This window comes from Drosophila guanche, unplaced genomic scaffold (genome assembly GCF_900245975.1).
Source record: "Drosophila guanche unplaced genomic scaffold, DGUA_6, whole genome shotgun sequence".
NCBI classification, from domain to species: domain Eukaryota; kingdom Metazoa; phylum Arthropoda; class Insecta; order Diptera; family Drosophilidae; genus Drosophila; species Drosophila guanche.
The window spans coordinates 7,608,610-7,623,740 of NW_022995744.1; the positions used below are offsets into that span (position 1 = coordinate 7,608,610).

General features: G+C 46.9%; 1 protein-coding gene across 2 annotated transcripts in view; it reads right to left on the minus strand.

Moving 5' to 3' along the window:
• Positions 1-10,370, minus strand: part of LOC117580045 (fringe glycosyltransferase) — a 24,454-nt gene extending 14,084 nt beyond the window's left edge. Inside the window, exons 1-2 of one of the 2 annotated variants that reach the window (XM_034266282.1) lie at positions 10,006-10,370; positions 4,603-5,040 (exon numbers count right to left, since the gene is read on the minus strand). In XM_034266282.1, coding sequence (XP_034122173.1) covers positions 4,603-5,040; positions 10,006-10,137 — 570 coding nt within the window. In that variant the 5' untranslated portion in view covers positions 10,138-10,370. The remainder of the gene's footprint in view (positions 1-4,602; positions 5,041-10,005) is intronic. The other variant, XM_034266283.1, reaches the window with a different exon arrangement.
• Between the last annotated feature and the right edge of the window lie 4,761 nt (positions 10,371-15,131).

Genomic DNA, 15,131 nt, shown 5'->3' on the forward strand with positions numbered 1-15,131 from the left:
CCCCCCCCCCCCAATCCACTCTGCCGTGCTCTGCTCCCACCTGAAAGCACGTGGGGTGCGGTCAGCCGCCGTCGTTTGCTGCATGCACCTCGAGGCCGGCAGCCGCTGCGCGAATTTTCCGTCTGCGGTTTTTATTTTGCAGCTGGACCCAGGCAGCAGCAGCCTTACAACTGGACCAGCCCCTGCCCCTGTCCCTGTCCACCCGCTGCTTTAGCTCGCTGCCCACAGCTTTAACTTCCAGGTCCAGGTCCAGCTCCACGCTTCAGGTCTGGCAACATTTTTGTGCATTGGCCAGCCTCAAAACAGAAAAGTGGCCGAAAAAGGGGCGTAGAGCCTATGCAAATGCATAGGATATGCTTTCCAAAAGCCAAGACCAAGCCCACTTGGGCTCCACTCTCTAGTGAAAGTTTCCAAATGAATAAGTCAGGCTGTGGCCTCCTGGGATGTGACTAATTTGGTTAATGCCAAAAAGGAGTACTCGTTACGCCCCAAGTTCAGTGAGCAATTTAAATTTCAAAACTAAACTAAGGGAAAGGAAAAATCAAAACTCCTTTTTGGTAGTTCATTAGACAGAACACACACAAAATCATAGAACTAACAGCAGCAGACACGCCCGGGGCAGATTCAATTCAAGAAGCTCCAAAACTAAACCACAAGAACCGAGCCCCCGTGGGGGGCGTGTCACATTTTGCGTAATCTTTCTCAGCTACGAGAGCTGAGCCCAAGCCTACAACAACAAAAAAGGTTCTTAATTATAGGCTGCGGAGGGGCAACGCTGTCTGCACCTGTGCTGTGCAGCCTTGGGGCATGCCCCGCACAAGAGTGTTAAAAACAAGAGAGAAAATGGGGAATAAACAAGGCAAATGAATCAATTATTTGCGTGATTTGTTGTGCAGCAAACGCACTCGTATTCATTCAAAGACATTCAATTAATGTGATGGAAAAGTGATTAAGTAGTCAGAGAAAATGTGAATGTAGTCAGGGCTACAAAAAACAAACAGAGAGATTGTTCCACATTAAATAGGAAGTTCCACTATGCGGGAAAGTCAACAATTGAAATTTCAATTTAATGCGAAATTGAATTCAATTGAAGAGCATTGAGTGGGTGGAAGGGAGAGCGCAACAGTAGAAGAATGAGAGCACGAGAAGAGGTTCCGGCACGGGCTGTTACTATATGATATATCAAGTAACTGGCGACAGTGCGAGACATAACTTGATGGCATAATAAAAGGGAATTTTCAACAACAAAACTTGGAGCAAAACCCCAACAGATCCGCTGCTAAGCTCTTTTGTTTGTTCAAACTTATTCCAATGAAACGCACTGTATGTGCGGCACACTTTTGCCAGCGACTATGTCCATTAACTGAGCTTTAATTGGCAACTGAGCAGCAACTAGTCGAGGAGAAGGCAAATCAAAGCAGCCACCGGACCGGCTCAAAAATCTTGAACAATGGCAGAGGAACGGCAGCCAGCGTCAGGCTGCAGCTCTGGCTGTCATATGCGCGTTTCAGTTTCCTTATTTATGAGCAGATGACATGGTCCGTTCCTACCATGTCTAGTGATTCATCACGAGGGCCTTGACTGGGAACCGCTCTGACTGTCTCTCTGACTGTCTGTCAACATGCCAGGCGACGCTTTTGCGCAGATTTGGCGGCGACTACTGGCTACGTGCTGAAACTTGTGGCAGCCACATTAAAGCGAACAAAAACTAAACAGAGAAGAAGTACACAGAAGGGTTAATGAGACTCCACAGTGTGACGCATGGGGCAAAGCAAACCAGCGGTCAAGCGCAACATTTTACGATCGAGTTTTCCACAGAGCTCATAAAATTCTTCTGTTTTCCACAGAACTTAGCGACACAGTTAGAGCTCTGTGAATCAATCAAACAATAAGTCAGGCAGCCATGGGATACACTTCATTAAAAATAAATAGTAAATGGTAAATCAAGACAAGCAAATCGAGACACAGACTCAGCCACCCACAGGAAACACTCGACTACCCTCTCTTCAAGAAACACTCCACGGACAGCTGTCAGTCGGTGTTCCCCGATCTATCTACAAATCCAGCGACTGCCTGACATTTGACATGCGTTTGTGCGGTGGCTGCTCCGTGGCTGTGACTGTGGAGACCCCAAGAGCCACAGCAGCAGCCACAAACAGACTCTCAAGGGGGCATGCAAATCCGCCACAGACGGTAGCCCGAAAAAGTCAGTGCAGGGGTTCCCGGGTCTTAGCTGGAAAAATTCAAATGCAAAGCGATTTTCCGCAGCGTTTGGGCATTCAATCAAAGTCCAGCGTACAACGTTTGGGCCTTGCCAGTTTTGGCCAAAACTGTTTACAGTAATTTATGCTCATTTGTAAGCATGAAAAATTTGAATCATTCATCAAAGACTCGGCACGAATGGACAGACTGGCAGGAGGGAGCGGCATGGCAGAGATCGGGTTTGATCTGTGGGGTCGGAGCTGGGGAAAGAGCTACAAAGGGGAAAGAAAACAACCCCTAAAACAACCTCTAACTAAAGCCAGATCGACAAGTGTTAATCTCTCTTTCGCAGATGATCAGTTCTTGGGTTCATTTGAAACCAATCAATGGAGGGTAAACCTTAAGAATTCTTCTGTTTATTTCTTAGAAAAGAGCTTGTCTCTTAGGAGCTGCTGCTCCCTCTCTATACATCAGTGGCATACCTTCTCCTTGTGCGTTTTGCCTTGGACTATCACTTGGGCCTCACTTTGATGACAGATCCACATGGATCTGGTTTGTTGCCCGCTGGCCTTTTATGGGGCGCTGGCTACGTGAAACGACAACGAAACATTAATCAACAGCAGCAGCAACAACCACAACAACAGCAACAGCAATTACAACAAATTGTTTCAAATGCGGCAGGCGCACAGCCACAGCCAATCAAATGCGAACGCAACATTCAAGTTGTTGCTGCCTGTTGTTGCCTGTCGCGCTGCTCCACATTGTTGTTAACCACACGGCAAATGACGGGCTAACAGTGGACACACACACACACAAGGAGCATCAACGACAGGCCAACAACATCGACAGCGAGCCACAGTCTACAGCGTTTCCATCAAAATAATTGGCCAAAAGCAGCGCCGCGATCAATTGTTGTTTGCTTGGCAAAGAGGAGAGAGAAAGAGGGAGAGAAATTGATGCTTGCTTGTCGCTGTGGCACGTATGGGGATGCCCATACCGTTTTTAGTGAGAAAATTAACAATCGATGTGGTAGCGAACAATCGATAACGATAGCCGTTTACAGCTAAAAGCTGGCTCTGACTCCGCTCTTACTCCGCTTATGTGTTCCCTGCTGGCGCTGCAGTTCCCTGAAGTGCACTGCTCTGGTAGGCAAATATGACTGAGAGCGAAAATTATGATAGTCGCAGCTGGAAGATACCTCGTATTTGCAATGACAAGTGCTGCTGGAAGGTGCACGTAGACCCTTTGTTTCCCAGTGTGGCTTAGCAGCAGATAAGTGGTGGGTTATCTACACGATATGAGTGAACCAGCGCTCTCTCGCTCTCTTTCTTTATAAATCCTCACAGCTAGCTCTCTTCCAGTGGGATTAGCTACACATTATCCTACGATCTATTAGGTTTTCCAAAGTATAGACATTATTTTAAGCTTTTTCCTGTCATAAAACCCTCCCTCACACACAATTTGTTTTGCTGTACTCTGCCATTTACGGGGTAGGCTATAAAAGAGTGTTACAGGCCCTGCAGCTTTCGGTGGAGGCCTGTATGAAACGTGCTCGTCAAGCATTTTTACAATTTTCAAAAAAGGTACAAACACACACACACACTCAGACACACAGACACACAGGGAGCATGCAAGTACAAGTCCCTCTGGGGTTATTTATTTGTGTGTGTCGTTCAGATGTTTTGTTTTTTCAGTCACTGTTGTTGTTATTGTTGTTGCATGCAACGTCAACGTCAATGGAGGGGGCATAGTGTACCGGAGTGTAGAGTGCAGTTTTGTGTAAACAATAACGAAACACATTTGTGACGCGTGATTTTGCATAAGTTGGCACACAGACAGACAGAGAGAGGAGTCGGGGCCACAATGCTCCTTTCACTCCACACGGAAAAACCCCATTGAAAGCGACAGACTGAAATTCGATTGAACAAAAGCAGTTTATCCATTCAAAGAAGCCAAAGACGAAACTCTATTAGTCGGCCATTAAACAGCAGATATCATAAATATATATTCAGATATATGTGCATAAATATATTCTGCGATTTAAGTCCACAAAATGAATGAAGACATTTTTATGGCCAATTAAGCGACGGCCACAGAAATCATAAACCAAAAGCCAAAATGAGACACAAAAAAAAGAGCAGCAAAAATCGAATCAATTCCCGACAGCTTAAAAACTCATTATGCAAATTGGTTTTTGGTTTTTGGTTTTGTTTTTTTTGGTTTCTTTTGGGGGGACTGGCAAATCTTTCGTTTGAAATCTGTGTGCAACCTTTGGCGCTCTCTTTAGACCCCACTTAGCCCCACACAAATTGTCGGCCACCCACACGGAACGAGTCGCGAAATTAGCTGCCAAAATAATCTTCGATCTTCAAAGCTGAAGTCTCTGGTGGAGTCTCTCACCTGATCGCGGGCCAATTGGAACCAAGTCTTGATGATCAGCGCCAGTCGGGTATCGTGATAGTTCTTCGTTGTCTTCACACTGATGAAAATGTCATCCAGTTCGGTGATGGGCGGCTGCGGCGTCGCTGTCACCGCTCGCTGTGACAGATCGTGGAGCAGCTCCCCGTTCCGACTGCGACGTGCCAGCTCGGTGAGCAGCGTGGCCGTTGGCCGCTCACTGACCTCAATGTCGCTGAAATTGAAGCTGCGTATGTCCTTGCGTATGATGACGGTGGTGGGTGAGGCAGCGGCGGCAGCTGCAGCCGCCGGCTGTGTGGGCGTAGAGCTGGACGAGTGCAGTGCATAGTCCTGCAGCAGCTGGTCGCGATGTGTGGTCACAGGTTCATTGGCATTTGCATTGGCACTGCCATCCACCTGGCTGTGCGGCAACTGAGGAGACTGAAACGGATAAAAAGAGAGCGTGAGGGGAGGAGGGCAGGTTTAATGTAAATTTGTTGTGTAAATCGCACGTAGAACAATAATAAAAATATATGAAGACAGAACCAGAGACGCAACAGCGGACCCATCAACTCCTCCGCAGGCGTTTGAGGCATTTTCACCTGGCAAACAAAAGGCGAACTTCAATGGCAAACAACAATGGCAAACAAATGAGAGACAGGGACAGGGGCAGGGACAGGGGCAGGGGCTGAGGCAGAACAAACAGAAAGAACAGTGCCACAGCCGAACCCCTCTCATAAATGCTGAGTAAGAGCAAACACACAGAGAGAAAACCCCAAAAACGGGGATCGGAATCGGAATCGGAATCGGCAGAGTTCCCCCTGCACCGAGAGTTCTCCCTGCCTTGTTGCCTGATTAATTTCCACTGATAACAGGTTCATTTGCTTTTGTTGAATGCTCATCGTCGTCGGCGGCTCTTCAATTGCTCTTTCCAGATCTCCTTCGCCGTCTGTTTAATGGCCCCAAGGAAATGGGTACAGGTGGGGAGTGGTGCTGGTGCTTGTGCTTGTGCTTGTGGAACTCTTTGCTTTGAGGCAATTCTGATTGAAGAGTGCTGATAAGTGGCAGCACACTCGTACGATGATGAGACACCTCGACTCAGCATTACCCTAGAAATTGGAGATTTACTTTTACTTCTACATTGAAATTGGTCCCTTTAGATTTCTCCCATTTGAATTTCCGTTGGCTATGCAAATCCGAAGAAAACTTCCATCATAAATTCATTCACAAATTAACGAATGGAAGAAGCTCTCTTTCCCACTCTTTCTTCACTCTTTCCCTCTTTTGTCTTCTGCCCTTTTGGGGAACTACTTCACACGATATTCCAGCATTGATAGCAGACAGCAGACAGAAACAAAAGTTGGTGGCTCTCGCATAGAATTTTATGGCCGCACGATCGACAGACGGATGAACAAAACGGTGTTGCCGTTCCAATATATAATAATAGAGCTCCCCAAATCGACAATCATCGAGTGGGTTTTCAGCGGCAGAAGCTGCTTGGGAGAGAGAGATGTGACACAGGTGTAAACGGCTGATGCTGGGCTGCCGCTGGGAATTGGAAAGCTGAGACGAAGTCGATGATGGGCTGCTGCTGCTGCTGCTGTTGTTTTCGAAGCAATTAAAAAGCTGTAATATTAATTTGGCAACAGAAATCGCAGGCTCCAATAAAGATATTACTGAACGGTAAAGAGACAAGTTGTAAGCGGCAAAAGTCGTGAGCAGAGAGCGACAGTGAGAGCCGAGGACACGCCTCATTCATGTGCACATACATTTATGTACGAGTGTGTATGGTACACTCAAGGTTCATGGATGCATGGATTAGAATGTGTCGCGGCAATGCAGGCAGAATAATATGCAAATCAGCGAGCCAGAGGGAGAACCGCAGCAGCCAGAAAACAACTTTGCGACACTTTTGCTCGAGCAGCGAATTACTGGAACGTGAGGAAACTAACAAGCAACAGATACGGATACAAAGATACTCAGCTACAGCTGCGGAACGTGGGCCCATATATGCTGCACGCCTGCACACAGCAGATACAAGTACAAGTACAATCCAATAGATACAAAAAAGACAAAAAATCAAATCAAAAGGCGAACAAATTTAAAAAACGCTCTCGGGGGTAACCAGTCTGAGCCCCCTACCACGCCCACTCCAGTGACTAATGCTTCATTAGCCAAGTGATTAATATGTTTATAAACATTTCCATGTCAATTAATAACGAGATTGTGGCTGGAGCAGGGGGGCGGCAGAGGTAGAGCTGTGGCCCCAGATGGTAGATAGAGGTGTGTACAAAAGGGCGCCAAATCTGCGCTCTCCACGAGAAGATTAATGAGTAAAGTCTCTTACGATTTTTATATAACGGAAAACATAAATCAGCGAACAAATCAAAAGAATTTCTAAGCCATCCAGCTGGGCGGCAGAGTGAAAGACAAGACACAAAGACAGACAGACAGAGACAGAGACAGGAGAAGAGAAAGAGCGATCAAGCAGCGGGAAAATCTTCATTAAATGCTGTTTAACAATATTATCCGTAAGATACAAATCTAAGATAAGATGCACACAGGCAGGCAGTCGGCTCAATTAAGCGACCACCAAAAGATACTCGACTGCTGCTGCTCGGCCTCAGAAGATACAGATACATTGCGCGCCTTTATCAGGCGCCTACAAGCGCTTGCTGCAGCTTAATGTCGTCAGCTTTTTGGGGGCTCTCACCAGAGCCAGAAGGAGTAGCAGAATGAGGAGATGCTGGAGCTGCTGCTGCTGCTGCTGCTGCAGCTGGTTTTGCCATGGGAAAAGACTGCGCGCGATGCATGGGACTCGTCTCGATTCGACTCGACTCGGGGGGCACCTGCTTTTTGGTGGCAGAAAACAGGAATCTCATGACTGGGCCTCTGTCTTCGCTTGATTTGCATGCACCTCAACTTTGAGTGCCTTCAAGAGGCCCTGACTGCTGTTGTTGTCATTATGTATTTACCAGGGCCACAACGTGCCACGGCTCATACCTCGAATCAATCTCTCTCTCTCTCTCTCTCCCTCTCTCTGTCTCTGTCTCACTCCACCAATTGTGTGCGCCACTTTAAACAAATTCGTTTGACGATTATTATTTGCTTCGTGTATGATTTATGCGTCAGTCACACGCGATTGTAGACGTGACATGGTGGGGGCCCCCACAACACACACACACACACACACACACCTAGTATCAAAAATGATTTGCTTTATCAGCCGAAGCCCAACCCAAAGCCCAAACCCCACGCGACAATTGAGACACAGTTTAGTGGCGTTGTCCAGTTTTTTCGAGGAATCCGAAACGAGTCAACACACAGCAGTATTTTTTTTCTGTACTTATTTCCTTCTTTTATTTTTTGCGCAACGAACAAAATTAAACAAATTGTACGTTGCATGCAGTTTTGTGGTCGCCAGCAGCAGCAACAACAACTACAACAACAATTAATTGGGACAAGTCACAGACCTCTGATGGAGGAGAAGGAGGAGGAGTAGGCGCTCTGGCTCTCTGGCTCTCTGGAAAAAGAACTTCAATTGAAAAGTGCTACAACAGCAGCAACTGGCAGAAGGCAGTTAGTTGTCAACAGTTTTTGAATCCGGTTAAAGCATTTAGTAGTACTCCTCAGAATATGTACGCATATGTAGCACTGGTCATTTGTGTCTGGTTTCCGGTTAGCCCACACCACACCACTCCACACCACACACCAAAACAATAACTTTGTACATGGTACAACAACAACTACAAGCAGCTGTAAGATGCCGCACAACAGCCAACAACGTTGTCCAAATTAAAACAACATAAACATAAAGTTTTTAATTATACTAGAGGCCGAATTACAGCGGAGGAGAGCAGAGAGGTACCAGAGTTTGCCAGTTTGCCAGCCGCAGAGTGTCGACCGCACGGGCAAAGATGAGCCAAAAGTTTGGCAATTGAGTTGCAAATTGGTGAGGAAGGGGTGGGCAGGGGCCGGGGAGAGTGTCAAGTGCAGGCCACAGAACAGGGGCTGTAAATTACATGTATGGATATTTTTCAGCCAGAATGGCTTCCATCATAATTGGAATTATGCATGTTTACTTATATGAGGCATCAATGTGTTGGATGTTTGCAAAGTAGGGGAATGCTGCTCATGAGGCAGTTGATAGACTGACTAATACGGAAAATATTACTCATTGAGAGGGGGACGGGCGTTAAGGTTCTTCAGAACTGATCCAAATGTTGTTTAAATATATCCTGATCTAAAAATCATTTACAAATCTTTAAAGCTATCAAAAATGATCAAATATTCGACAAATAATATCAAAAATGAACACCTTTGGGATGAACATTTTTCCATTGAATGGTTTTAAATTGTCTGTCTATGAAATTAGTTTAGAATTGAATTAAATATGGATTTAAGGGAATTTTTAAGTAACGAAAATCCGAATTCCTCACTGATCCAACACGCTATTAATTTCAAGATGCTAACATAAAATCTGACAGCTGTTTTTCTATTTTAAAAGTTCTTTAAAGAAGACATTGAAAAGGGCTCTCCATCACTCTCCCAGTGGCATTCCTCTACCATAATTTTAGCACTTCCCAAAATTACAAAAAAAAAAAAGGTTGACTATTTGTGGATGCAACAAGAGTCTCGCGCTGTAAGGCAATTCCCACGTGCCTCTGCTATTCGTTATCTGTGGATATGGCTGAAGCGACTCTTCCTACGACTACGACTTCTCCTTCCTCTTTGCTGCACTCCTTCCTGCCTGCTGGCCAGTGGCTGGGGTAATATTAGCACACAATATTTTATTACACAAAAATTTATGCAAAAGCGGCACAAAAAATCAAGAACAACAATAATAAATGGTGGACAGAGGCAGGGACAGGGACAGACGGACAGATGGACAGGCCTGTGCCTCAGAACCTGACAGAACGCAACGGAACGGGTGGGGAGGAAGGGAGGATATCTGAAAGCTTTGGCGACGCTCTGCCGACGGCATCTGAGCAAAAGAAACAAAAAACAAAACCGAAACTGTTTTATATGCAAGGCAAAAGAAGTCCAAAGAGGGGCAGAAAGAGACTCCGAGCTACAGCTCCAAGCTCCAAGCTCCAACTCCATTTCCAGCTCTGAAGACGCAGGCACAAGGGCGTAAAAAGGTTTTAACGGCCGGAGCCGGACGTCAGACCTGTGGGACGCATGCGCGCAGCTGCAAAAAGTCGCCGGGGCGTTGATTTATGAAAGTGCACGATCGGCAGGGAGGCAGTGGAGAGCTCGGGTAGGAATCATGCAAATTTTTAGAGTGCAAATATCTCTCTCGCTATGCGTATGACAAATGCCAAAGAGCAGCAGCGCCCACGCACATGCGCAGAGGCAGTCCTCTATGGGAGGGGGGGGATGGGGGGATTCTTGATCTTCACTCACTTGGATGCCCGGATATCCGTAGGCGCTCTGGTAGAGCATAAGCGTCATATAGACGACGGCAACGGCGAGTGACATGACTTGCAGGAGGCGTTTAAAACGTTGCGGCAGCGAGAGCACAGTCAGGCTCATCATATGTCGAACACACCGCACTACGCGAACATCGGATTCGATCTCTGTCGAACGTGGCGAGGCGACAGTACTTGTTGTCAATCACCAATCACTACTGTCTCTCAATCTCTCTCTCCCTCAATATCAGTGCACTGTGTACGGGAAATACTCGCAAATATTTTGCTGTGGCTTTTTTATAGCTTTAACTTTTTTGTGTTGGCGCGCGCGTGGTACGTCTTGCTTGTTGCAAGTTTGGGGCGACACTGACGAGACTTGCGGCGTTCCAGCGAAAATCGTAAACAAAACAGAAACCAGAAAGACCAGAAAACAAAGCAGAGAGCAGCAGCAGCAGCAGCAGCAGCGGCAGCAGAGAGCGAACCACTCACGCTCTCAGTGCTCCAATTGGAAGAGAGAGAGAGCGGCAGCAGCTGCAGCTGTTGCAACTGCAGTTTTCCAATCGGAGCAAATCGGAGCTCTCTCTGGCTCTGTGCGCTCTCTCTCTCTCGTGTGCGCCTGCGCTCGTTCTTGATCGTTTTCCTATGCGCTCTCTTCCGCTCTCTCTCTCTCTTTCGGCTGATCGTACGGCGATCGTTGACTGGTTGGTTCCGCCTCGGCATGTGCCACAGTAGCTGCCGAAGGCGATCGCCTCTACTCCCCAAGCCTCCACGGTGCAACTCGTGGGCGTCCGTTTGGCCGTTCTGGACCAACCTTTGAAGGTCTCTCTCTCTCTCTCTCTCTTTTAGTCGCTGTCTCGGTCCTGTCTCTGGGCCCTTGGCGGCGTGTCCTTATACAATCTGTTTGCCATTCCTTACCCAAGTTGGCAGGGCTTCCCAATCGGGAGGCCAACTCCTCTTCCAGGCATCTTGGCTGCTCCGCTCCTCCGTTGCGACGACAATTCCATTAAAAGTTGTACGTTGTCACTTTGCGTTAACTTATCTGTGGAGCATGTTGTGCGATCGCATTTTTATTGTCGCCATTGTCTCGACCTCTGCTGCTGCCGCTGCCGCTGCCTCTGCCTCGTCCTCTCTCTCTGCCCACACATTCGAGCCTCACGTGCTTCACCGTAACTCCTGCTCCTCCCGTTTGCCTTTTTTGTCGCATGGATTTTTGCGGCACTTGGTCTTTTCCTCACTTGACAATGCTTTGCATGCTCCTCTTTGCCCCCTGCCGCCTGCCTCTTGTGTCTGGTTCTCTCGCTTGTCATATTCCATGTTTGTGGCAGCGACAAAAGCTCTTGCGGCTCTGGCTCAGCTGACGTTGGCTTCGCTGCTCGCACAATCAGCCACTCGGCATCTTGTTCGCCGTCCCTTTGTGCGCCTTTCGCCTGAATTGCATTAACCAGAGAATCAGCAGAGGCAGGACCATACCCCAAACCCCAAAAGCAACCTTGTTCTGCCACAGAAAAAGACATCGGTCGACTCGGTTCCAACTTCTCCTGCTCCTGCTCCTGCTCCTCCTCCTGCTGCTGCTGCTGCTTGCTCCTCATTGCTCATTTTTAATGTGCAATTTTGTATGTACAGCTCGTAGCCAGGGAAGGTATCACAGTGTGTGTTTGCATAGCTCTGTGCTGCATGTTAGGCATGTGCCGCGGTCCAGGCCTAGGCAGCAGCTCCGTTTATCGGCCGACCTAACCTTGTTAGGATTGTAAAATGTAAACCGAAGGCGTTGACTTGGCACTGCCCGAAAAACTTGGAGAACAAACGCTGAGCAAAGTGATCTTTCGATCTTTAGATACTCTCCTGAAAGCACTCAACTATTTCTCTGTGTGTAGAGCAGCTCTAGCTCTAGTGGCACACGCTCAAGTTGCCTCCGTCCTCGTTCATTGTTAATCGAAAAACGGGGCCCCAGCACAGTCGCCCTGCGGTTAGGAGTGTCGCCAGGCCAAAGCGAACCAAAGAGCGCTATGAAGAATGAAGGAACAAGGGGTACCGGCCGACATGAAGCATAAACATTTGCTGAATCGTTCCGTGGATCGTGGAAGGTGGAGCTACAACTCTGGCCAACAACTATGCGCGTGCGCAGCCGCCAAGCTGGCAATGTGTTCATTTTCAGAGTCCCCACTTTGGGGTCCATATTTTCGTTTTGGTTTGGCTTAAAAATTATGCCCGGTAGTCATGCCAGAGCAGGGTAGGGCTGGGCAGGCAGGGGTCTTGGGTAGAGCGAAATTAAAGCGAGCATTTGACTGACGGACTGACGCAGTGCCAGGAACTGGCAGAAGAAACCCGAAGTGAGTGACTAGTTGACTGGCCAGACACACGGCTTGATTGCACGCCTTGTCCACAGTCAGAGCAACAGTCAGAGCCACACAGCCACATTGACGTTCACGTCCACGGAAATGAGAACAGGAATGAGGCTGGAAGAGACTGGGGAATGGGAATGGGTTGAGTTTGGTATTGGGATTGGGATTGAACGCAAATCAGAGACACCGACCGACACCCAACCGAGACGCAGCGGTTGCCTCATACGTCAAGGCAGGAGGCATTGAGTTGAGTGGAATCTGTGCATGCATAGAGCCCCACATGTACCCCCCGACATACACAATTCGCATTCGATTTTGATGCGTATTGATGGCTGCCCGGCCAGCATGTCTGACGCTAAGCACTCAAAGATTAATGGCTACGAATTAGTCAGTGTCACTTATTGGAACGTTGAGCTGAAGCGAACGCTCTGTCTCTTTCCCTGAATGCTGCATGCTGCATGTAGGGGGACCCGGGCTTGAGCTTACCTTTTACCCTTTAGTCCCAACTTCCCGACTGTAGTCAAAATAAAAGGCAATTACAAGTCAACACAATGAGTTTGTACAATTGAAAGGTACATACAAGATTGTCGATGGAAAGAGCCGCATGAAAATTAATTTCAACATTGTGTTTACGATATCATCGATCAATAACTGTCAACACAGCGACACAGTTCGATTTTTGTCTGCGTTACACTGTCCCAAAAGATGGGTACATCAGCTGAAAGAGAATTTATTTTAAACTAAAAAATATCTAAAATAAAATTGAAATCTTTAAGTAAAAGTGCGCTCTGGAGCTCATAATTTTGCCTGTCGAATTGTTGCACTAAAATCCACAATTAAAATAAACCCAAAGAGAATTAAAAGGAATCGTAAGGGAGGAGAAAGAGCATTGCCAAAATCGTTTTAAGTCTCGTCTTTGACTCTCTTTTTATCTGCTGCACCCCAAATGTAATACAACAAATTTTGCTTGTCTTTTTATTTCTTTACAGATTCTTGGTGAGTTTCTTTGGATTTAAGATTGCGGGTCACACTGTGGGGGAGAATTGGTAGACTGAGGGAGACCACCTGGCGTCTGGCGGACCAAGCTAATTGCATTGAAGGGCCACAAAGGAAAGTTTGCCAGGTGATGATATCAGCATGATCAAGCACTTACTTGCCTACACTATACAATAAGTAAGTACAAATGATGGTAGCCCCCCGCTTTTAGAGCAGAGCAGAGAGGTGTACCCTGCCCACGGCAGGCGGGCAATGAATAGTTTGAAAAGTTTACAATTTGTTGATTCAACGCGGCATGAAATCGGTTTTGAAACTTTGTTTGAACTTTAATTAACCGATTTACCGGGCAGAGGGTTACAAAAAGAGAAAGAATCATAGAAATAAGTTAAATTACATTTAAGCTGATTAAAGTTCAGCGCAAAAAAAAAGTAAGAAAACCAACAACGATTCGATTTTTCTCGTTTTGGCTGAGGGAATGAGGGCTAATGTCGATCGAATGTTGGACTGACGGCACACAGAAAGTTCATTAAGGCACTGGCACCGAAAGGGAGAAGACAGTTAATACATTGAGCAAGGCTATAAAACTCGAACTCGTTTCCCGTGAGGCAGCGATAGAGGGCAGCGGACAACGGGCAGCGGACAGTGGCGGACAGCCAGCAGCGGCGCGCTACGCATACTTTTGTGATGATTTTTCCCAAAAACCTAATTTTCAATTTACCAAAACAATTAACAACAATTTTATTGGCTTTTAAGCCATGCAAACAACACACACACTCGAGATGCTGCACGGAAGGGGGAAGCATCATAAAAATCTACAAGTGTAGCTCTCACACACACACGGACAGTGTGCCGCTATTGATCAAGTGTTTGTTCAAGGCAAACATTTGCCAGAGAGAAGTCGAGCGCATTCTATAGAAAATTCCCCAATATGCTCTGCTCCCTCCTCCCTCCTCCCTCCAGCCTGTGTATCTTTTAATTAACAATTCCGAAATGGTAACCATAAAAGTGTTGTAACCGGAATCCACTCTACCTATTTGATTTGTTTGATTGGCAAAAACTCTCAGCTCCAGTTCGAGTTCCACTCCAGTCCGATCTGCCATCATCATCTCTTTGTTGGATTGCTAAAGTAGGTGCCAGTGTGCATGTTATTTTGCATGTTGGCCCCAATATTTGCACCTCCTGCTGTCCTGCTGCCTATCCTGGAGCTACTCCAGACTGGCGTTCACCACGTGAGTCGAGCCAAGCCAAGCCGCTCCAAGGCAGGAGTAGACTCTCTGCCAGTCTCCACAATGTGCCATAAATTTATGACACTACTAAAAATAGTAGTGGTAAATGGCAGTCAGGGAGCCGCCGTGTGGTTGCTGCTGCTGTAAGCGACTCTCCTCCAAGTGTATCTTTGTATCTGTTTGCTTCTGCCTCTTGCCCATGTTGTTATGGGTCGGCTGTTACATTATGTTTTGCCTTTGTTTCTGTTGCGCATTACACGCGAATGAGAATTATAGGCAAGTAAAAATGCCATTTAAAAGCAAATAAATTAACTTAATGCGAATCCGCTCCACATGAAGGGACTAGGTTTCTGTAGTCTGGCAGCAAACTGTCATTTCGGATATATATTTATGTTGGACAATGCGTAGGCCTCTCTGCCGCAGAAAAATGCTTCCTTTTTTGTAGCTGCCTAAACCTCACCCACGATATCTGCGACTGCCGCTGCTCTATCATTAGTTGAACCGTTAAGCAGAGCTTGGGCAGCTCTACCTGTCTGCCCCAAAAAATTGAACTTGCG